The sequence below is a fragment of the Monodelphis domestica genome, chromosome 2, assembly GCF_027887165.1.
Source record: "Monodelphis domestica isolate mMonDom1 chromosome 2, mMonDom1.pri, whole genome shotgun sequence".
Lineage (NCBI taxonomy): Eukaryota > Metazoa > Chordata > Mammalia > Didelphimorphia > Didelphidae > Monodelphis > Monodelphis domestica.
Window position 1 is genome coordinate 239,045,388 of NC_077228.1, and position 24,144 is coordinate 239,069,531.

The 24,144-nt window shown below is 36.1% G+C and overlaps 1 protein-coding gene across 17 annotated transcripts in view; it reads right to left on the minus strand.

Moving 5' to 3' along the window:
• Positions 1-24,144, minus strand: part of TNRC6C (trinucleotide repeat containing adaptor 6C) — a 266,081-nt gene that overhangs the window by 4,040 nt on the left and 237,897 nt on the right. For 14 of the 17 annotated variants that reach the window (XM_056817419.1, XM_056817415.1, XM_056817425.1 and 11 more), the window contains 6 exons: positions 18,244-18,435; positions 15,849-15,992; positions 5,067-5,183; positions 2,732-2,926; positions 1,923-1,993; positions 247-386 (listed from right to left, as the gene is read on the minus strand). In XM_056817419.1, the coding sequence (XP_056673397.1) occupies positions 247-386; positions 1,923-1,993; positions 2,732-2,926; positions 5,067-5,183; positions 15,849-15,992; positions 18,244-18,435 (859 nt within the window). The remainder of the gene's footprint in view (positions 1-246; positions 387-1,922; positions 1,994-2,731; positions 2,927-5,066; positions 5,184-15,848; positions 15,993-18,243; positions 18,436-24,144) is intronic. The other 3 variants (XM_056817424.1, XM_056817421.1, XM_056817428.1) reach the window with 1 other exon arrangement.

A 24,144-nucleotide genomic window follows, 5' to 3' on the forward strand; every position in this document is an offset into this window, starting at 1 on the left:
GGGAAAAATCATTTAGAATATTTCAGTTAGGGTTAGTTGGGAGAGGATATATTTTAACTTTATGAATGGGAATGAAAAATATTTTCTTCAAGAGGCCTTTTCTCAATTGAATGCCAAACTATGCCCAAACAAGAAGCACAGCAATTTAAAACTAGAAGAAAAAAAAATCAATGTTGCACATATTTTACATAATAAAAAATCTGATATTTGTTTCACACCAACAAAGAAATTAGAGAAGAATCATACATATGCAGAGACTTTTGAGCTTTGGCAGCTTCTTCCTTGGAACTATATCGGACCACAGCATTTCCTTGAGTCAGGTTCAGGTGGAATGTAATTAGAGGACCATGTTGCAAACATAATGTCCTCAGTGTAGAACCATCAATCTAATTGAGGAAAACAGATCAGAGTTTTTCTGTTATTATCTGCCATTTTTTCTTTAAATAATTTAATTTTATATTACAGTGATTTCTGCAAGTAATCCCCCACCGATGGCTAATAACTTTCCCTTATTTAATTTTAAATGTTTTTTATTTACCATGAACTTGACAAATATCAACAAACATGAATATTACCATTTAAAATATGGAACAAAGAAGATCAGGAAAAGAGCCCTCTTTTGTAAAGAAAAACAGTTAATTAAAAATTTTATAAAATGACATGAAATCAGAATACATCAAAACAAATAAATTTAGAATTACAATCCCAAATACTGTTCCTAAAAAACCTTTAAATGTGTCTAATGCAATTTTGTAGTGCTAATGCAATTTTACATATTCTCTATGGCTGAAATTTCAGAATGTCTAAACCTAGACATTATAAATCATCTTAAATGGAAGTCCCTATGTACAAATCTAATTTATAGATAAGGAAACTGAGGTTTAGGAAAGGTTAAATAAGTTGTCCAAAGTTAGGTGGCAAGTGACAGAGATGAGACTTAAACCTAGATTGAGAAAAAAAAATTTTTTTTCCTCTTAACAGTTAGCTTCAATGGGGATCAAAATATAATTAAAGGAGTACTAGTAAGTTGTCTTTAAATTTTTTTTTTTTTGAGTCTGGGTATAACTCATCTAGGCTGGAAGAAAAGCAGTCATTCATGGCCTCAGTTAGTTTGCCCCTCCTTGGGCAGCTTGGGGGTTCACCACATTGGTGCTAGAATTAGTGCTGATATCCAATTTGCCTCAGCCTATTGCAGCTCAGAACTACAAAACTCAAGTGATTTGCCAGCCTCAGCCTCTCTAATAGCAGAGATTATATAGGCCTTGAATATGTCACTAGTCAACATTAAAAAATATTTTTTGTTTTAAGACTTGTGATTTCATTGGCACAGGGAACTCCTGGAAGAGGAAGCTCCTTTTACCAGAGCAAGTCAATATCTTCTTTGCAATTTGTAATCTCAGAGGTTTGGCTAGAACAATGACTTGCTCTAGGTCATACAACTTGTTATGAGTCAGATGCAGGACTCAAGTTCAGGTCATTCTGGCCCCAAGACCAGCTTTCTATCTGCTATCTCATGCAGCCTCTCTCTTCAATTAAATAATTAAAAAACTCCTTACCTTCCATCTTGGAATCAATACTGTGCATTGGTTCCAGGGAAGAAGAGTGGTAAGGGCTAGGCAGTGGGGGTTAAATGACAGGGTCACACAGCTGGGAAGTGTCTGAGGCCAGATTTGAACCAAGAACCTCCTGTCTCTAGGCCTGACTCTCAATTTACTGAACTACCCAGCTTTCTTTCTTTAAAAGAATTTAAAGACACAAGAAGAAATCCACAAATGCATACTGGCATGTGTCTACTCCTGAGTGCCTTTCTGATCTCAACCCTTAACATTGTATTATTGGCCTCTCTATAAGCAGATCTACTTGTCTGTACATCTTAAAGCTGGTTCTCCTGTACTGTTCTACATCTTGTATGTTTTGCTTACCTGGGGTGTGAGGTTACGGAGGACCAGCCAGCTGCTTGTTCTTCCTGAACTGTCAGTGCTCCAGGCAGAACCTGCACAGTGACCCAACCCACCCCACCCCCCGGAGTGGGGGAACATTGTTAGAAAAGTGGGCAACGAGAAATGTTTATTCTATTTATAGCAACACAGACCAGCATTCCTTGCTACAAAACATGTTCTTGAAAACAAAAATCCTCTTCCAAATTAAAAAAAAAAAGCCCCAAATGTTTTAAGCAATTGTTCTTCACTTATGTACACCAATGACTTTTGCTTCATTTTATTGCACATAAAAGTTGTCTTGTAAAGTTGGGCATGCAGTACTTTTGAGATCTTTGTACAATGTTGTAAATGTACAGCATGAAGATATTGAAAATATCATAGTCCCTTGACTATGCAATGCCTACCTTTTTATGTCTATTCTTGGTATAAAGCTAACCCATTACATCCTGAGTCAAGGGTGTGTTTAGAACCATCTTGCCAGTAGCCCCCTTCTGACCTCATGGCTTCTAACTCTCAGGGTGGCTTTGGAGGGCCTCTGGGATATAGTCTGAAACTCTGTAGTGGTTTTTTGGAACCTGCAATCTCTGAATTGGCTTGGAGTCCAAGGGTGGAGGTTGTAGAATTCTTAACAAAAATACACTGTAGAGACCGTGATGAAAAAGGAAAAAAAAAGGATACAATGCCCCTGGAGGATCCTGAAATATACTACTTGAAATATACTACTCTAAGATCGCATTAGTAAATGAGCTCATACACTTTTCAATGTTGCAACCCAAAGAATCATGGCATACCAGAGGAGTAAGAGCTGGTCCAGCCAAGTGGACTGGTACCCCAGGTAGAAGAGGGCTTGGTGTTTGTTAAGCCTGGAGGAGGTCTAGTAGGTGCAGTAGTGTTTCTGGGTACCTTCCACAGTTCATGAGACAGAGAGGCTTGTGTGTGAGAAACTGGGCCGGAGGACCATGTGGATTTAATGTCTGACAGTTTACCTATAAAAATCAGAGACATAAAACTTGTGTATACATACATACAAATAATCTGAATCCTAAAATCCTGTTCAGATCAGGAGAAAACCATCAAGACATTTCATTAATATGCCAAAACCTGGAGCTTTGAAGTAAAAGAATAGTGTGATAAATAAATGCAATATTTTGTAAAACACCTTGAAAGTTAAAAATCATGAATATTATCATTTCAATTTCTGTTTGCAGAGACATTCATAAGTAATAAGGTGCCCACTGTACCAAAAAACCTGCTATAGTCTATAACAAACTGCTAAATGTAGTAGTTTGCCAAGTTGCCCATGGCCTCCAGAGCTATTATGAAAACATTCAAACAGTTCAACTTCAGACTTTTGCTAACATGCATCCAATTAATCAAGTTGAAAAGAGGCTAATATAAATTCCTTTGCATGATTTTTATACATCAGTTACCTTTAAAGAAATATCCTGTGTGTCTTAAACTGCTATATGCTTGACAGTCACACATTTAAAATCCTTTTAATATCATTAAGAAAAAACCCAACATCAGTTATCTTATATGAAATAAAAATTAAGAAATCTGAGATAGGTTTTAGTTAAGATCACCACAGGGGGCATGATAAAACCCCTCCTGTCCAAATGGCTCAATTCTAGAATGGAAGAGAAACAGAAAATAATTATAGGTGGTTTGCCTCAAACATTCTTTCTTTATACCATGCTGTGTTTACTCATAAAAAAGCATGAATTTTATTCAATAACACTACTTTTTATTCAATAAAAAATTTATTCAATAATACTACTTCACTTAATTAACAGATATAATATAGTTAAGGAAAGTCAGTCCCCCCCCAACTAAACAACAAAACTTGCTATCTTCCTTGTCAAGACACCCCCCAAATTGTATATTTAGTAAAGCATTATTTTAAAAAAGTTATTTTGTGAATTCTTTAAAAATTCATTAAATATTATAATTGAATAAATACCAGATGACATTTACTATTTTAAAAGCAGTATAGTTAAAATATATATAAAGTGCTTTAAGGTTTATAAAGCACTTTATACATACCATCTTATTGGCTCTTCAGAATATCCCTAGGAGGCAGATGCTATTATTATCTCATTTTATAGATGGATAAACAAGGATGAGAGAGGTTAAATGACATGCTTAGGGTCACATAGTATTTGAGGCAGAACTTGAACTCAGATCTTTCTGAATGAAACTACAGAACTCTATCCACTATAGCACCTAGCTGCTTACATTTAGCTAACTTTTTTCTTTTCTGAGTGATTGGTATTGAGATACATTCCTATATTCATCTGATTTTCCCTCTTCTCAAAATGGATAAAACAGGGAAATTCTGGTCAGAAACATAGCACTCCAACCAAATTCCCTCACGAGTCACATCTATTTATTAAATTGATCAGGGAAGAAGAGGAAGGGAGTAAGCATTTATATATAGTGTGCCAGGCACTATGCTAAGCACTTGACAAATACTATTTCATTTGATCCTCATAACAACCCTTGGAGATATATAGTATTATTTACCCTATTTTATAGCTGAGGAAACTGAGGCATACAGAGGTTAAGTGACTTCCCCAGAGCACATGTCTGAGGCTACATTTGAACTCGGGTCTTCCTGACTCCAGGCCTGGCATGCCATTCTCTGTGCCATTTAGCTAATTATGTAGTCAAATTTTAAGTCCTATTATCTTCTGATCATTTTCCATTTTCCTGGCTTAAAGATCTTCACATTTGACAATATATTTCTCTAAGGTCTCATTAAAAGATGTTGTTTATTTAAAAACTCTGGATTCTAAAATAATATGAAAGTATTTCTAGCAAATATATGTTGAAACAATGGAAAAAGTGTTAAGACATTTGGTGCTGAGAAGCAACCATGAGGGTGCACTAAACTACTACCTTTCCTTGATTTCTTATATGGAAATTAAGTGGTATACTACATTTTTGGAGAACTATTTTCTTAGAAGGGTTAAAAATCAGATACATACTATATGGGTACTAATCTAAAAGGTACACCCACTCAGGGAACCAGCAAAAAGATCAGAAGGACCTACCTGAGAGGCCTTTGAAGATTTTTATTCAGGAGGAACAAAAAAGCTAAATGAAAACAGAAGACCATTTTCATACCTGTAACACTAGGTGCGGATGCAATGCTGCTGAAAGAGCTACTGTAGCCAGAGGCACTAAGAGGCCAGGCACTCGATGAAGGCAGCGTGGCATTCTGAGATGATGTTGGGGATGACCCTGCAGAACCAGCAAAGAAGTGACTAAGAAAGCTGGGTCAAATGTTTGCTGTGTTGCCACCTAGAACTTCAGCAGGTGGGATATAAACCAGGAAAAAAACTTCCCTGGAACTTGTCTATTTTTGGTAGATTGTCTAAATCCAATTGAGGGCATGTTCAGGGACATTCTTTAAGTTGATTTTTATCCCTCCCATCCAGATTTCTGTTCTTAGCAGACAATTACAAGGATTTCTTAATTTTCTTGAGTTTAAATTTTGATGCGAAGACCATTAGAATTTTATAACTACCAAACAAGGCAGATTGAAAATTACAAGTCAACCCCTTTTTTAGTACCACACACATAAAAACCTCACAAAACAAAGGCCAAAGCTCCTCTTCATATTAAATTTCTATTCTAAAACACTTCCATCTTGACTTTTCCTTTAAAAATATTTATATTTTTCTCTCAGGATCCAAGATGTTTCTCATTCTTACTTCCTTTCAGTATCATAAGAAAAGCATTAACAAGCAACCTGTCTATTTCACTGACCAAATATGTTGTGCAAATTATGAAATCTCTGTGCTTTTGCTTAGCATGTGCCTATACTTGTTCATAGTTATCTGCACTTCGTTTTGGACTAGGAAATAGCACTGGCCTTTTCTTTACTTCCTCTTCCTGATTTCTGAAAAAAGGAGACAACCTTTCTTAAGTTATTTTTCTTTTCATTTTTAATTACCACAATTAAGCACACATGAAGTAAGAGATCAAAGAGAAGATTGGAAAATTTTTTAGAAGTCTGCAATGGTTCCTCATGCCACATGCAGGTATAGCAAAGGCCATCCTTGGTTGTTTTTAAGCAGTCTTAATTTCTCAATCTAGAAATAATTTTTATTTTATACTTCCCTCAAAAGAATAAGGGTATATATAAAATGCTCAAAGTAGTCCAGTTTAGTTGTAATATAAAGTGCATGGAGGAAACTTGTATTCATTAAGGAAGCAAGTACTGACTGGAACCAAATTCTAGAGAGTTTTGGTAGTCTGGCTAAATAATTAATATTTTATTTGGGGAGAGATGGGGAAAAATTGACCTTTTGGGCTTTGAGCTGAGATTGGGCCTATTGGGCCAGGAGCACTGCTCACGGTGAAAGGGGGACACTAGAAAGAGAAATTAGTAGGAGTAGAAAAGAGGGTACGTGTATTGTTTTAGAAAAGAAGTGCTAAATAAAACCTTGATATTGTAATTAATAAGAATTCATTCAATCTCACAATTATCTGTGAAACTGAGAAGCAGAAATTATCACTTGACAGATTTTATTTTAAAACAACTGCATTTCAGGGCTCACAAAGCATGTAATGGCTAGGGTTTGGAAAGTTAATTATCTTGTATAACTTTTTCATTTTTTTCTGGGGTACAGTGAGTTTATCAACTAAAGTGTAATGAAATAAACTTAGGTAAGTAAGAAGGAAGTGAATGCTTACATTATTAATCTGCTTAGTGTTAGCAAGTATACTGTATCACACACCCAGATCTTTCCACTTTTGGGAAATGAAATTCCCACATGAAAAAGTCTGAGGACTACTTCCAGATACAAACTGAGCTAAGGAAAATAATATAACTTTAATTTGAAATTAAATTAAAGAATAAATTGATATATGTCCCAATTTCCACAGTCCTTTTGTTTTCATTTTAGCAGACACAAGTTGGGTTAAAAAAGTTGGTAAGGGCCTTAGTAATCATCTAAGTTTGAGCCTTGAGAAATTTAGTGACTTGCATGAAATCATGTTAGTGGTAGAAATGGGGATAAAAAAACATAGATCTAATGCAGTGCTGCTCATTCATAGATGCTTTAGCTACACAACCAATCAAATAAATACCCTGGGAAGACTGCTTTTTTTTTTGGGGGGGGAGGGAGAGGAAATAAACTTTTTTTTTTGGAAATTAATTCCTAGACACATATCTCTAAGTTGCAATACAAATAAGATGTTTGCCACTGATTGTCATTTGCCATGAATTAGAGTCCCGGGACTTACTGCCATCACCTACCTCCTCACCAGGTTTCTAGAGGCACTTCACCAATTGTAAGTGCTAAGACCCCTAGTGCAAGGGTTCTAAATCTGGAGATAAATTTCAGGGGGGGGTCTATGAATTAGGATGGGAAAAAATTGACCTCTTTTCCCCCATTAATCTCTAGTTGAAATTTAACATTTCCTTAAATTATTTAAAAACATCTTTCTGAGAAGGGTCTATATATTTCATGTGACTTCCAAAGGGCGGCATCACACACACACACACACACACACACACACCACAGAGTCAAGAATCTTTGATCTAGAGATGACTACTGAACTTTCTAATCATCAACTGGCATCAGTGGACCTCTTGTCTTCCACTGTCAGCATATTCCTCTTACTCTTCTCATCCCACTGAGAGTGAATCCCCAAGTACTAAAGTACAAACCCTGCTAATGAACCCCTTGATATCTGGTCTATAATTTCTATATCCCTCAACTCTACCCTCACTCTCCAGATCTGCCTGTTGTATCTTACAGACTTCTTAGCTACATCTGCTGCATCATCATTATCATCATCTTTATAGCTAATATTTTATGTAGTACTCTAAGGTTTGCAAAGGACTTTAACTATTAACTCAATTTATCCACACAACTGTCCTGTGAGGTAGGTGCTATTACCCCAATTTTACAAATGAAGAAAACTGAGGTACAGAGAAGTTAAATGACTTGCTCCAAGTCACTGGGACACTGAAACATCTCTGAGCAGTAGAATAAGATGGTCAGAACTTTGCCTTATAGTAGATTAATTTGGAAGTCATGTGGAAGATGAACTAAGAGAATAGAGAAAATGGGAAAAGAGAGACCAATTAGGAGGCTAGTCCAGGTATGAAGTGATACAGTTCTGAGAGTGACTCTGTGAGTAGAATTCCATTCACTCTTCTTGTTTTAAATCCACATGCTGAGACCCTTGGGTCCTTAGATTATGCCTGGTGTTTCCTTTCTTGACCATCATGACAAGTTTCTCCCCAAGTTTGTTTATTTTTTTTTTTAACTGTCTTAGGTATACTGTGTATTGGTTCTAAGGCAGAAGAGTGGTACGGGTAAGTGGTAAGGGCTAGGCAATGGGGCTAAGTGACTTGCCCAGGGGTTACACAGTTAGGAAGTGTCTGAGGTCACATTTGAACCTAGGACCTCCCATCTCTAGGCCTGGCTCTCAATCCACTGAACCACCCAGCTGCCCCCTCTTGAGTTCTTTATTTTGGTTACTCAGGTCTTCCTGATAAATATTCTGATAAATATCAGAATCAAGATTAAAAAAAGAGTAGTTTCCCTTTTTGCTTCCTTTTGAAGAATAAAATTATAATCAAAACAAATCCAATTTTTCAGTTGCTCTGCTTTTAGGGAAAAAAGAGCTCTGGCAGATGCCTAAATAACTGAAGTCCCCTACTATTATTACATTTTGCCTCTATGCCAACCTTGGTGATTGATTGGCTGCTGAATTTACTATTTATTTCCTCCTGAGTGCAGTCTTTTATATACTGTTGCCCATAATAATTAGTTTTTTCTTCCACTGATCCTCACACAAAAGCTCTATCATTTCCCCTAATTCTAGTGAGTTTTCAAAGGAATCAATATTCCTTATGTAATTTACTTGGTATCCTATCCCTTTTTAATCTAATCTATTATTTTTGAATATGAATTCTCTACCAAAGTTCAACTCTGACACCTCATTATGACATGGAGGTGACCTTGAAATATGAAAAGCTTGTCAATGGACCTGAATGCTGCATCCCATAACCAGCCTAAGCTAAACTCTTTCAATTCAGTAAGTATTTATGAAAGTCCTACTACGTGCATGCCACTGGGGGCACAAACACAAAATGGCTGTCCTCATCCTTTAGGAGTTTATATTCTACAAGAGAATAAGGGACAGAATGCAACATATAAGTAGATAGTGGATATGGGATAATTTCAGTAGAGCTACAACTAAGGGCTCAGAAAGAATTCCTGTGGAAGTGATACTGGAACCTTGAAGGATCTAGAGAGTCTAAGATGTAGGGATGAAGAAGGAGTACTTAAAAAGGTATGGGAGGTGGAAATAAAATGTCAAATTGGGGGATAAAAAGTGTAAGAATTTGGCTCAAATGGAGACTACATGAAAGAGTAATGTGAAATAAACCTAACTGCAAGGTGATAAAATTGCTTGGCAACTTCCTAAAGTCATCTATTGTCTTTGAGAAAGGTTGTAATTTATATTGGTAGAGAGAGCACTTCACTGATGAAATCAGAACACATCTCACAAAATAAATCATCATTTGTACTGATGACTGTGTATTTACTTTCATGATGAAAAATTTTCAGTTCACTATTATTTTTTCATTTTTTATTATTATTCTGTGTATTTGTATGTAGACAACTGTGTCTACTGTACAATTATTGCCTTTCCCCCCTGATTTCCTGTGACAAACTGTGTATCTCAGGAAGGACTGGAGTCCATTCAATGTCACCCCTGATATTGATATCTGGCTTGGCAGTTTTCTTCCTTTCTTTCCATTTTAAAGGCCTCTTGATCTCATCAACAAATTTCTAGGCAAATCACATTTTTAACTGTCCCCAACATATATACTACATCCCTTACCAAAAGACCATCATTCCTTTTCTTAAGTCATGGTATAGAAATACAAATCTTGTTCTCTGATGAAATGACCATATAATTATCATCATCTTTTTTTCCCCATGGGCAGGAATTTACTTGGCTTTAAAATTGTATCTTTATTGAGTATTTTACATCCATTTCTAAATATATCCTCTCTCCCCATCTTCCCAATGAGTCATCCTTTGTAACAAAGATCAAAAGATAAAGGGGAAAAAAAAGCAGTCCAGTAAAATTGGACATTATCAGACAGCACAGAAAGTATTTCATATTAACAGACCAATATCTTTGCCACAAAGGGAGGGAAGTTCATTTTTTCACTCTTCTCTGTGGCCAAACTTAGTGATTATAATTACACAGCATGTGATTTTTCTTTTTCTTTCTTCTCTCATTTATGTTTGTACTTTACATCTATCATTGTCATTACATATATTGTTTTCTTGGTTCTGTCTGCTTCACTTTGCATTAATTCATTTATCTTTTCACATTTCTCTGAAATCTTTGTGTTATTTTTTATAATACAGTAATATTGACTGATGTTCATATGTCACAAATTGTTTAGCCATTCTCCAAATGATGAGCATCTACTTTGTTTCCATTTCTTTGCTAGCTTATTGTATATATGTACTTTCTTTCTGTTTATGACCTTCTTGGGAAGCTCACTGGGATCTCTAGGTCAAAGTGTATTGATATTTTATTATCTTAACTGTTGCTCGAAGAAACAAATATAGTATATCTCTATAGGCTGCTGCAATATCTGTTTCCTCCAAATTTATTGAAAACTGATTCTCAAGTCTCTGTTGCTCTTATAGGTAACTCATATTCCAACATGACATACTGCCCCATATCTCTTCCACAAGGCTCATTGAAGAAGTTTTTTAGTTTCTTTTTTTCCCTCTCAAAAGGACTGTTTGCTCAGATGTGTTTGATATGCAACTAGTAGCTAACATGTTTTTTTTTTTTTTAGAATCCTTACCTTTTATCTTGGAATCAATACTGTGTATTAGTTCCAAGGCAGAAGAGTGGTTAAGAGCTAGGCAATGGGGGTTAAGTGATTTGCCCAGGGTCACACAGCTGGGAAGTGTCTGAGGCCAGATTTATACCTAGGACCTCCCATCTCTAGGCCTGGCTCTCAATCCACTGAGCTACCCAGCCGCCCCCTAGCTAACATGTTAAAAGTCAACAGAGGTCAAGTTCCACTAATTTCTGCAAGAATGTTTAATAAAGAAATTAAACTTCCAGGCATTTTGCAAAATCTTGCCACTTTACAGCACCGCCATTATATTCATGTTGATTATTAAGAAAAGAAAAACAGGGTAATAATTCAGCCTAAATAACACCATTTATTAATAATAAAATTATAACTTTCCAACACATTTTCTAACACAAGGATTTAGACCTAGTTATAGATTCCAAGTTGAAAGGGTTTGAGAAAACAATCTCACAGTCATTTGTATTAAGTATTGGTTCTAAGGCAGAAGAATAGTAAGGATGAGGCAATCGGGGTTAAATGACTTGCCTAGGGTCACAAAGTTAGAAATGTCTGAGATCAAATTTGAACTCAGGACCTCCCATTTCTAGGCCTGGCTCTCTTATCTACTGAGCCACCCAGCTGTTCCAAGAAGATCCTTTAAATAAAGCGGATATAATGTATACTTACTGGTGCCCGTGGATCATCCTTTTCATAATCTCTACAGTGTGTTGGCTTTTCACATAGTAGTAGTAGATTTTTAAACTCATATTAAATTTATCATGTATAACAAAGTGTTTTTTTGCTTTGTGTATACTTAGTAACTTAGTGGGTCCCAGTTGTGGTGGCTAATCATAAGGAGCATATTGTGATAAAGGACATTATGAGCTCTTTGAAGTCAGTATTCATGTGGGCCCTTTCAGCAAGCAAGTAGTATTGCTCACTTATTTTCCAGTCATGTCTAACTCTTCATGACCCCATTTAGGGTTTTCTTGGTAAAGATACTGGAGGAATTTGCCATTTCTTTTTCCAGCTCATTTTACAGATGAAGAAACCGAGGCAAGCAGGTTTAAATGATTTGCCCAGTATCACACAGCTAGGAAGTATATGAGGCCAGATTTGAACTCAGTGAGATGAGTCTTCTCAACCCCAGGCTCTATATTCTATCCACTGTGTCACCACCTAGCTGCCCCATTGTACATAAGAAGTGTAATAAATGCTATTTGACTATTTAGTTAGTAGTTTGTGTACTGTGGCCCCTCCAGTACTTTGTTTCAGAGTACTATACCACCCTTCTTCACAACAAGCTGACTGCTTCCAGGACTATAAAAAAATGAACAAAGTTGTCATGCCTATCATTTAAGCTGTAACTCACCTCATCAATGTGGTGGACTAGGTCACTCAGGGAGAGTGGCCATGTAGTTATCAATGCTTTTTCTCTATTTTTGTAGCTGAGACTCTAAGAGCAGTTTAGGAAAGAGTACAGTATATCTTCACTGTCTTTCCTCAGAATCATCTGAATTTGCTCTTATATTACCACAGTCTGGTGGGCAGAGATCTGAAAGAGGTATCTCTTCTTGAAGGCAATGGTGTATAGTACTACACTGATGATATAATGTGGACCAGGCCAGATGAGACCATAGTAGTTTAGGATTAAGTGGTGACCCATATCCAGGAGAATGGGGGAAATGAAACAAGAAAAATCCAGGAGTAAGTTCACTTAGTAAAAGTTCTTGGGAATACAGGATGAGAAGAACTCAGTTCAGAATAAATTACTGTCACTGGCTTCCCCACAATCCAAACAGGAATGCCAAAAGCTTTCTGGATTCTGGAAAACTCCCACTACCTACTTGTGTATTCTGATGCTTCATTTATTGAGTCATCTGCAAATCTGCTTTTTCTAAGTGGAGTGCAGAATAAGCTTCAGCCCTGGAAGACTAAAGCAGTTTGTCCAACAGTCTCTCTCCCATGTTCCTTATGACCCCCTTGAGTTCAAGTTTGAAAGGAAGGAGATCCCAACTTGGTAGCAATCCCAAGTCCTCAAAGAAAGTGAGGGACAGTCTTTATAGAGACCTCGTGGAAGGAGAAGGCAAAGGTTCAGCAGAGACCTCCAATTAGACAAGGTTTGGTATTTGCTGCCTGATAGAGGGGTTCTAGAAAGGGGGAGGTTTTAACTAGTAGGTCAGAGAATACTGAGTGGGAAGCATTATAGAGACAGCCTATAGAGATGACCTTTATGTGTGATAAATTATTATTTATTGTGCTACAAGTGATTCCAGTGTTCTTGGGGCGATTCTTTCTGGCTCATTGTTACTACTTTACACAAGGAGAAAAAAAAATCTGTGACTGTACTATTATTGTCCCATCATCTGCATTGTGGCTCTGATTCACTGTCACCACTTTGCATTTAGGAAGCCCCTGGTGAACTTCAAAGATTTGGTATTATTTATAGCTTGAAACCTGAGACTCCTTCTGAGGAGGGAAGGAAAAAATCTAAGACTGCTGACTTTTGTTGTCTTTATTTTCTTTTTTCTTTCTCATTATGGCATCTTCTTTGGGAGTGAGGCATTTGTAAATTCAAAAATTATTTTCTTTTTCTCCTTAGTAGTTTATTATTCCTTTGAGCACAATAGTATTCCATCACCAACATATACCACAATTTGTTCAGCCATTCCCCAATCGAAGGGCATCCCCTCATTTTCTAATTTTTTGCCCCCACAAAGAGTAGAGCTATGAATATTCCTGTATATGCATGTAAAGTCTTCAAAGATTTTCCCACAATATGGGTTGGGCCCTTTTCCTATCACTGCTCCCTCTCCTCCAATTAGTTTCCTAAAAGGCGACAAGGCTATCCCTAGGATCTTGAAGTATCTTCCTGGTCATCTAAAAGGACAAAAAAGTCTTATTCATGTGGATGCCTGTCAGACTTGGTGGGTGCCTGAGATCATGAAAGCAATCAGGTCCTGTCCAGCTGATCAGATTGTTTCCATAAGAAATCCAGGAAGGCAGATACCAAAGGTAGTGCTACTTGGTGTTACCTAGCTATGCTATAACTAAATTAATTTTTTAATTTTTAAAACTGGATTCAAAAGTATTTAATTTCAACCCAATATCAAACTGGATCTAACACAGTGCTAGAGTCAGGTCCAGCCTTAATAGCACTCCATTTTCAAACTTCACTATTTCTGTTTAGGGGCACCATCAACATTTCAGTTGCCTAGATTCTTAACCATAGTATGTTATCAACCATTTCCTTTCTCTCCCCAAATCCAACCAGCTAACAAACTTTGCCATTTCTACCTCTACAACATCACATGTATTTGGACCCCTCCTTCTACTCATATAAATACAACTTTTCTTCAGGTTATTAAGCTTAATTATTGCAATGACTTTGTATTGATCTTCCTGTCAAATTTCTTTCCTCTCTCCAAAATACTCTCCACACTGCTGCCACAGTTTTCTAATGTGTAGGTGTAACATGTATGATGTCACTCCTTTTCTTAATAAACTTTGATGGCTCCCTATTGCCTCAAGGATCAGTTTGTTTGGTGTTTAAAGCTCTTCATATCCTGATTTTAACCTACATTTCCAGCCATTTAATGTATTATTTCTCCCCTTTCATATGCTCTGGTCTAGCCATATATTTTTGCTGTTCTTCACTGGACTAGCTGTCTTCCATGCCTTGGATGCCTTCCCTTTTCACTTCCACCCCTCAGAATCCATTATTTCCTAAAAAAAAAAAATAGCTTAAATGTTGTTTCCTGTATGAAAATTTCTAGCTGCTACATGATCTTTGCCACTTTTATGGTATAAAGTGACACCTGCACTTTTAAATTTAATTTCTTTTATCATTAGTGATTTGGAGTGTTTATTTTGTATATATGTGATCTCCTTTGAAAGAATATAAGCTCCTAGAAGACATGAACTATTTCATTTTTGTGTTTATATCCTCGATACTTGGCGCACAAGATTCTGAATAAATACTTATTGATTATAATGATCCATTTTAAAGACCTAGTCAGTGAAGAATATTTGTATTTATCTCTACTGAAATTTGTCCACTTTAAAAAGAATGGCTTTCTTTATTATTTATTGGGGGGTAAATCAAGTTCATTATAGATCTGATGAACATATTCTTCAGGACTTCATTAAAGTCGACAAAAATAGATAACGAACAGAGTAGAATATGATTGCTCCTCAGTGGAAATTCCAGATATTTTCGTAGGGTCACCAATAGATAGATATTTTTGTTCATATTCCTTGAGCCCAAGCTTTACATAATCAAATTCAGTTGGCGTAACCAAGGAATACCAAAAACCACAATAATTTCAGATATCAAGTTATAGATCTTAACTTACATGCCAAATTTTTTACTATTTAATAAAGATAAATGCATCTAATCCAATGGAACCTATTCTTTTCATACACTTAGTAAACTGATGGTACAATTTATATTAAGGCAGAACCCTTCAGTGCTTTATGAGATATTAAGTTATGTCCCTCTATAATTCCAGTGAGACAATTTATAAAAGGAGTAAAACTATGTGCACCAAACTTGGTCCTATAAGTTTGTAATAGATAACATGCAGTAAATTCTTTAGAGGCAAGATTAATATCCTTTTAAAAACACAACTCTCTGTGTTAAACATGGTGAAAGTAAATCTAGAAAATTGTAAAAATGTTATTTATAATATAACAATTTTTAGCTCCCAAGTAGAAAACACTTCAAAATTTAAAAATTGTACAAGTACTTTATATTGCAACATGGTAAAAATAATTGTCTTATTTATCCAAATACAAATAGATGCAAAATAATATCTCTATGATTGATTTTTATTTTCATCATCAGCACAGTGGGCAGATTAATATTAGTACTAGACATGTGCTATGCAAGACAATGAGAAACTCTATATTAAAAGGTATATCACTATTTATACAGTAGTTACTTACCTTTAGCACTAACTCAGCCATCATTATTATCTATAAAGTGTTCAAAAGAATGTGATTTTTCTAGATCAGGGATAAAAAACATATTGTGTTTCTCCCCCTACCTCCACTTTTGAGAAGATATCGATTAACATCCTGTATTGTTGTATTAATTGTAGGTCCAGTAGGGACACTTCCTGGGGTGACATCAGGATCATTCTCAGGGTCAATATTCTGAAGTCCTTTCCATGGCACTCCAGGATGAAATTCTATTTATGACAAAGTAAAAATCTATGTAATCTAGTAATGTCATTACTTTTCAACATTTACCTCTTCTTTGAATACTACAGTCACTTCTGCAAAAAAATACACTCTTGTAAAAAAGAAAGGGTAAAGGAAACCATCGAACTATTGAGTGTGACAGTATATTCTAGTGTGTATCTCCAGTAGCCTATAGCCCAGAGAGAAGGGAAATGTATCCTATCACTTGTTTTCAGGGATTGAGATTGTCATTAAAGTTATTTTTATTTACATTATTGTAATTACTGCATTTATCAGTATTCTCATTCTACTTATTCTCTATCAGTTCATACAAGTCTTTCATGTTTTTCTGAATTCCTCACATTCATCTCTTCTTATGGCACAAAACTATTCAATCAGATTCACCATATCATCTCCAATTAATGGGAAAACTTTGTTTTCAGGTTTCTGCTACCATGGCTGCTCTATTTAGGTATCTATGCTTAGTCATGGGATCATTGGGTCAAAGGGTATATAAAGTTCAGTGACTCTTCTTGAAATGACTGCAAATTGTTTTCCAGAATGATTGCGCCACATTTCAGTTACAGCTGGGCCTGATTTTCCATTGCCATTACAGTATTTATTCCTATATTATCTTTGTCATTTTTATGGTATGAAGTGACACCTGCACTGTTTGAATTTAATTTCTTTTATCATTAGTTATTTGGAGCATTTTTTAATATAATTATTGAACATAATTTTTCTTTAGAAAACTCTATTCATATTAATTGATCATTTTTCTTCTGTGGAATGAATCTTACTCATATGTCTATATATCAATTCTCTTTATTTTGGATATCAAAGTCATTTAAGCAACTTGATATGAACCCTTACTTTTTCTCTTAGAACTGACACTAAATATCAGTTCCAAGGCAGAAGAGTAGTAAGGTCTAGGCAACTAAGATATGGGACTTGTCCGGGGTCACACAACTTGGAGGCTATGTTTGAGGCAAGATTTGAACCCAGGTCCTCCCATCTCCAGGCCTGGCACTCTATCCATTGAGTCACTTAATTGTTCCAATATGAACATTTCTGCCCCACTCAACAGTTTCTCTTCCTAGCTGAGTTGATTTTATTTAAGCAAACATTTTTTTATTTTATATAACTAAAATGATCTATTTTTAGCTTATATGCCCACTTTTATATCCATTTCATAAAAACTCTGTCCTCAGCCAGAGCTATTCTTCTTTAATTGTTTTCTGATACCTTTTCTATTTAGGTACAATACCATGAATAATATTGGTCTAAATTTAATTTCTGTAAAATTGATTGTTCTTGGTGAATAGGAAATCCATCCTCCAGTTAAGTGTATCCTTGAATTTGTCCAACTCTGGAATGCTCTGTTCAATTCTGTTTTGGTACTATATTTGTCTGTTATGTTTTAACCAAAGCAATTTTTCATAGCTATTAATCTGTTTTTTTGGGGGCATGTCAGAGTTTTTCAATTAATTCATGAATCTTCTGAAAATAACTCTTAACTTGTGTCACAGACATTAGATTACAGTAGATTTAATTTAAATAAGAATCCATACACAGTGGATGCAATAGAAATTTTCATGAGCTTTACTGATCTTTATCAAAGACATCTGATACTTATTGGCTCCTGCTTAAACTAACTTAGTATGTATTATTAACCAGAGGACAAATAAAGCCTAAAGCTTTAATGTGGCCAAAAGATTTCCCTGAAAACTCCAAGAGATAATAGAATAGCAATATTTACATAATTTCCATTAGTTCAGTACTTGGTTTCTGTTTGTTCCAAAGCAGTCACCTCTGGGCCTTTCCCCCCCCCTTTTTAGTTAAGATCTGTGTTTTCTTCAGTATAGAGGAATCTTAGAATTGAATCTTCCTTCACTGATGTAGACAGGGAACTCATCTGTAACTTATGGTCATAGAGAGTTACCTGGGGCAATGATGTCAAACTCAAAACAGAAACAAGTCCTATTCACCCTTCCTGAGTTAGAAAACTATGTATTATTCATGTTGTATTGTATTTTTATTTTATTAAATATTTTCCCATTAAATTTTAATCTGGCTAAGGCTCCCTCTAGAGGTCTGCAGTCACACAGGACCCAAATGGCAGTGATTTACCTACTGTGATTCAGGTAGTATATTCCAGAGGTAGGGCTTGAATATAAGCTCTCTCTACTCTCTATTTTATGTTACTTCTTATTAGGTCCTACCTGTGTGGATTTGGCTATAGAAAAATTGCTTTTTTACCTGGTGGCCAGTTAATGCTGGAACCATTTGAGATTTTATCATTATCAGATTTGGCACGAGACCAGCTATGAGGAACGGCTACAGGAGGGCTGGCTGGTGATTCGTTGTTTTGGATTAAATCATACCGGCCATAGGAGTCATCAAGGGAGGACTTACCTGGAGGCCCAATGCTTAAGCCTCCAGGGATAGCACCTGTAGTGAGAAACAAAAACAGAAGAACCAAATAAATCAAACTATGCAAGTTGTAAACCCCAAAATCTGTCTTGAGATTTGGAAATTTGCTCTTTCATAATTACAACGTTTGATGATTGTAAAGTCAAGCCAATAAGCATTTATTAAGCTTTTCCAATATACCAAGTAATGAACTGGGGAGACACTGAAAGGAAGGTGATTCTAGCTCTCAAGCTCACAGTTTAATCAGGAGGAAACAGGCATGGATAAGATATATAAGAGGATAAATAGATGGAGATAATTAATAACAAGAAAGCACTAATATTAGGGAAAATCAGGAAAGACTTCTAGAAGAAGGTGGCATTTTAATTGGAACATGAAGGATGTTTGGGATTCCAGGAGGTGGGTTGGGAGGGAGAGGATTTCAGGCATGGGGGTAAGCCAATGAAAATGCATGGAGACAGAAGATGTGGTGTCTTGAACAAGGAACAACAAGGAGGGCAGTAGAACTGGAGTAAATGGTAGGGTTTAAGGAGTAAGAAAACGTTAAGTATGAAGAATAGTGAACAGAGGATTTTATAGTCGATTCTGGAGATGTAAACCACTGGTGGCAGCTAGGTGGTGCACTGCACTGGACTTGGGAGTCAGGAAGAGAGGAAATACAATCTGGCACTGGATGTTTCCTAGCTGTGTGGCTCAGGCAAGACACTTAACCTCTGTCTACTGTAGTTTCCTCACTGTAAAATAGGGAAAAGAATAGCAGCAAATGAGATTTGTAAAATGCTTAGCACAGTGCCCAACACATAGTGGATGCTTTAAAATGTTTATTCTATATTTACTTTGCCTCTTTGAGTTTTATTGAATGAGGTAGAGTTGACTCACACTTGCACTTTAGGAAGATCAATTTGACAGCTGAGTGGAGGATGTCTGGGGAGCCTTAAGACTAGGCAGGCTAATTAAGAATCTATTGCAGTAATTCCAATATGAAGTGATGAAGGCCTACACTAAGGTAGTGGCAGTGGCAGAATAGAGAAGGAGGAATACGGGTGAAGGTTACAAAGGTAAAATCAATAAGACTTGGCAACCAATTGGATTCTGTTGTTGTTTGGGTGGTTCAGTCATGTCTGACTCTTTGTGACCCCATTTGGGATTTTCTTGGCAAAGATACTGGAGTGTTTTGCCATTTCCTTTTCCAGATCAATTTACAAAAGAGGAAAAATGGAGGCAAACAGGGTCAAGTGGTTTATCCAGGGTCACACGGCTATTAAGTGTCTAAGATCACATTTGAACTCAGGTCTTCCTAACTGCAGACCTGGTGCTCTATCCATTGTACCACTTAGCTGCTCTATTTCTTTCTCTAAAGCACCTATTTGACACATTTTTTTCTCTTTTCAAGCTTCCCATTGCTTCAATGCTGAGGACCTCACTTAATACTTTACAAAGAAACAGGGGTCACTTGCCATAACTCCCTTTCCTCACCCTTCCCAACATCTTAAGAATTTCTATCATTATAACTTATTTTTATCCTTTACTCCAGTCTGTTGATGAGGTGGCCCTTCTTCTCACCAAGTACAACCCCATCTACTGTGCCTTTGATTACAACTTCTATTGTAGACAAATCCCAAATCATCTCTCCCCTTTTCCAATTTCTCCTAATCTGGTGGATTCTTTCCCTGATGGTAACAAACATGCTGCTTGTCTTCCTGATCCTTAAAAACACCCGTCACTCTTTTTTTTTTTAAGGTCTTTTTTTTATTATTATTTTTTTAAAATATATTTTATTTGATCATTTCCAAGCATTATTCGTTAAAGACATAGATCATTTTCTTTTCCTCCCCCCACCCCCCATAGCCGACGCGTAAGTCCACTGGGCATTAGATGTTTTCTTGATTTGAACCCATTGCTTTGTTGATAGTATTTGCATTAGAGTGTTCATTTAGAGTCTATCCTCTGTCATGTCCCCTCAACCTCTGTATTCAGGCAGTTGCTTTTTCTCGGTGTTTCCACTCCCATAGTTTATCCTTTGCTTATGAATGGTGTTTTTTTCTCCTGGATCCCTGCAAGTTGTTCAGGGACATTACACCACTACTAATAGAGAAGTCCATTACGTTCGATTATACCACAGTGTATTAGTCTCTGTGTACAATGTTCTCCTGGTTCTGCTCCTCTCGCTCTGCATCACTTCCTGGAGGTTGTTCCAGTCTCCATGGAACTTCTCCACTTTATTATTCCTTTTAGCACAATAGTATTCCATCACCAACATATACCACAGTTTGTTCAGCCATTCCCCAATTGATGGGCATCCCCTCATTTTCCAGTTTTGGGCCACCACAAAGAGCACAGCTATGAATATTTTTGTACAAGTCTTTGTGTCCATTATCTCTTTGGGGTACAGGCCCAGCAGTGCTACGGCTGGGTCAAAGGGTAGATATTCTTTTGTTGCCCTTTGGGCATAGTTCCAAATTGCCCTCCAGAATGGTTGGATCAGTTCACAACTCCACCAGCAATGAATTAATGTCCCTGCTTTGCCACATCCCCTCCAGCATTCATTACTTTCCTTTGCTGTAATGTTAGCCAATCTGCTAGGTGTGAGGTTATACCTCAGAGTTGTTTTGATTTGCATCTCTCTGATTATAAGAGATGTAGAACACTTCTTCATGTGCTTGTTAATAGTTTTGATTTCTTTATCTGAGAACTGCCTATCCATTTCCCTTGCCCATTTATCAATTGGAGAATGGCTTGATTTTTTGTACAATTGATTTAGCTCATTATAAATATGAGTAATTAAACCTTTGTCAGAGGTTTCTGTGAAGATTTTTTCCCAATTTGTTGTTTCCCTTCTGATTTTAGTTATATTGGTTTTGTTTGTACAAAAGCTTTTTAGTTTGATGTAGTCAAAATTATTTATTTTACATTTTGTGATTCTTTCTATATCTTGCTTGGTTTTAAAGCCTTTCCCCTCCCAAAGGTCTGACATGTATACTATTCTGTGTTTACCCAATTTACTTATGGTTTCCTTCTTTATGTTTAAGTCACTCACCCATTTTGAATTTATCTTGGTGTAGGGTGTGAGGTGTTGATCTATTCCTAGTCTCTCCCACACTGTCTTCCAATTTTCCCAGCAGTTTTTATCCAATAGTGGATTTTTGTCCCAAAAGCTGGGATCTTTGGGTTTATCGTATACTGTCTTGCTGAGGTCGCTTTCCCTCAGTCTATTCCACTGATCTTCCTTTCTGTTTCTTAGCCAGTACCAAATTGTTTTGATGACTGCTGCTTTGTAATATAGTTTTAGGTCAGGGACTGCAAGGCCCCCATCATATGTGTTTTTTTTCATTATTTCCCTGGATATCCTTGATCTTTTGTTCTTCCAAATGAACTTTGTTATGGTTTTTTCTAAGTCAGTGAAGAAGTATTTTGGTAGTTCAATGGGTATGGCACTAAATAGATAAATAAGTTTGGGTAGGATGGTCATTTTTATTATATTGGCTCGTCCTATCCATGAGCAGTTAATGTTTTTCCATTTGTTCAAGTCTAGTTTTAGTTGTGTGGCGAGTGTTTTGTAGTTGTGTTCATATAGTTCCTGTGTTTGTCTTGGGAGGTAGATTCCTAGGTATTTTATTTTGTCTAAGGTGATTTTGAATGGGATTTCTCTTTCTAGTTCTTGCTGCTGAGCTGTGTTGGAGATATATAGAAAAGCTGATGATTTATGTGGGTTTATTTTGTATCCTGCAACTTTGCTAAAGTTGTTGATTATTTCAATTAGCTTTTTGGTTGAATCTCTAGGATTCTTTAAGTAGACCATCATGTCATCCGCAAAGAGCGATAACTTGGTCTCCTCCTTGCCTATTTTGATGCCTTCAATTCCTTTATCTTCTCTAATTGCTAAAGCTAGTGTTTCTAGTACAATGTCAAATAGTAGAGGTGATAATGGGCATCCTTGTTTCACTCCTGATCTTATTGGGAATGCATCTAGTTTATCCCCATTGCAGATGATATTAGCTGTTGGTTTTAGATATATACTGTTTATTATTTTTAGGAATGACCCTTCTATTCCTATGCTTTCTAGTGTTTTTAATAGGAATGGGTGTTGTATTTTATCAAAGGCTTTTTCTGCATCTATTGAGATAATCATGTGGTTCTTGCTAGTTTGCTTGTTGATGTGGTCAATTATGTGGATGGTTTTCCTAATGTTGAACCAGCCCTGCATCCCTGGTATGAATCCTACTTGATCATGGTGAATGATCCTTCTGATCACTTGCTGGAGTCTTTTTGCTAGTATCCTATTTAAGATTTTTGCATCTATATTCATTAGGGAGATTGGCCTATAGTTTTCTTTCTCTGTTTTTGACCTGCCTGGTTTTGGAATCAGTACCATGTTTGTGTCGTAAAAGGAGTTTGGTAGAACTCCCTCTTTGCTTATTATGTCAAATAGTTTGTATAGTATTGGGATTAACTGTTCTCTGAATGTTTGATAGAATTCACAGGTGAATCCATCAGGCCCTGGGGATTTTTTCTTAGGAAGTTCTTTGATGGCTTGATGGATTTCAATTTCTGATATGGGATTATTTAAGAATTCTATTTCCCCTTCTGTTAGTCTAGGCAGTTTGTATTTTTGTATATATTCGTCCATTTCTCCTAAATTGGTGTATTTATTGCCATATAATTGGGCAAAGTAATTTCTAATGATTGCCTTAATTTCCTCCTCATTGGAGGTTCTGTCCCCCTTTTCATCTTTAATGCTGTGAATTTGCTTTTCTTCCTTCCTTTTTTTAATTAGATTGACCAGTACTTTGTCTATTTTGTTTGTTTTTTCAAAGTACCAGCTTCTTGTCTTATTTATTAAATCAATAGTTCTATCACTTTCGATTTTATTAATTTCTCCCTTAATTTTTAGGATTTCTAATTTGGTTTTCTGCTGGGGGTTTTTAATTTGATCGCTTTCGAGTTTTTTCAATTGTATTTCCAATTGATTGATCTCTGCTCTCCCTTGTTTGTTAATATAAGCTTTCAGGGATATGAATTTGCCTCTGATTACAGCTTTGGCTGCATCCCAAAAGGTTTGAAAGGATGTTTCGCCATTGTCATTTTCCTTGATGAAATTATTAATTGTTTCTATGATTTCTTCTTTAACTAAACGGTTTTGGAGTATCATATTGTTTAATTTCCAATTGGTTTTAGATTTGGTTTTCCATGTACCATTACTAATCATTATTTTTATTGCCTTGTGATCTGAGAAGGCTGCATTCATTATTTCTGCTTTTTTGCATTTGTGTGCTATGTTTCTGTGACCTAATGTATGGTCAATTTTTGTGAATGTGCCATGTGGTGCTGAGAAGAAGGTGTATTCCTTTTTATCCCTATTTATTTTTCTCCATATGTCTATTAATTCTAATTTTTCTAAGATTTCATTCACTTCTTTTACCTCTTTCTTATTTATTTTTTGATTTGATTTATCTAAATTTTGATAATGGTTGGTTTAAGTCTCCCACTAGTATGGTTTTATTGTCTATTTCTTCCTTCAATTCTCCTAGTTTCTCCATTAGAAATTTGGGTGCTATATTATTTGGTGCATACATGTTGATTAATGATATTTCCTCATTGTCTAGAGTCCCTTTTAACAAAATATAATTACCTTCCCTATCCCTTTTGATCAGGTCTATTTTTGCTTTGGCTTTATCAGATATCATGATTACCACTCCTGCCTTCTTTCTATCAGTTGAGGCCCAGAAG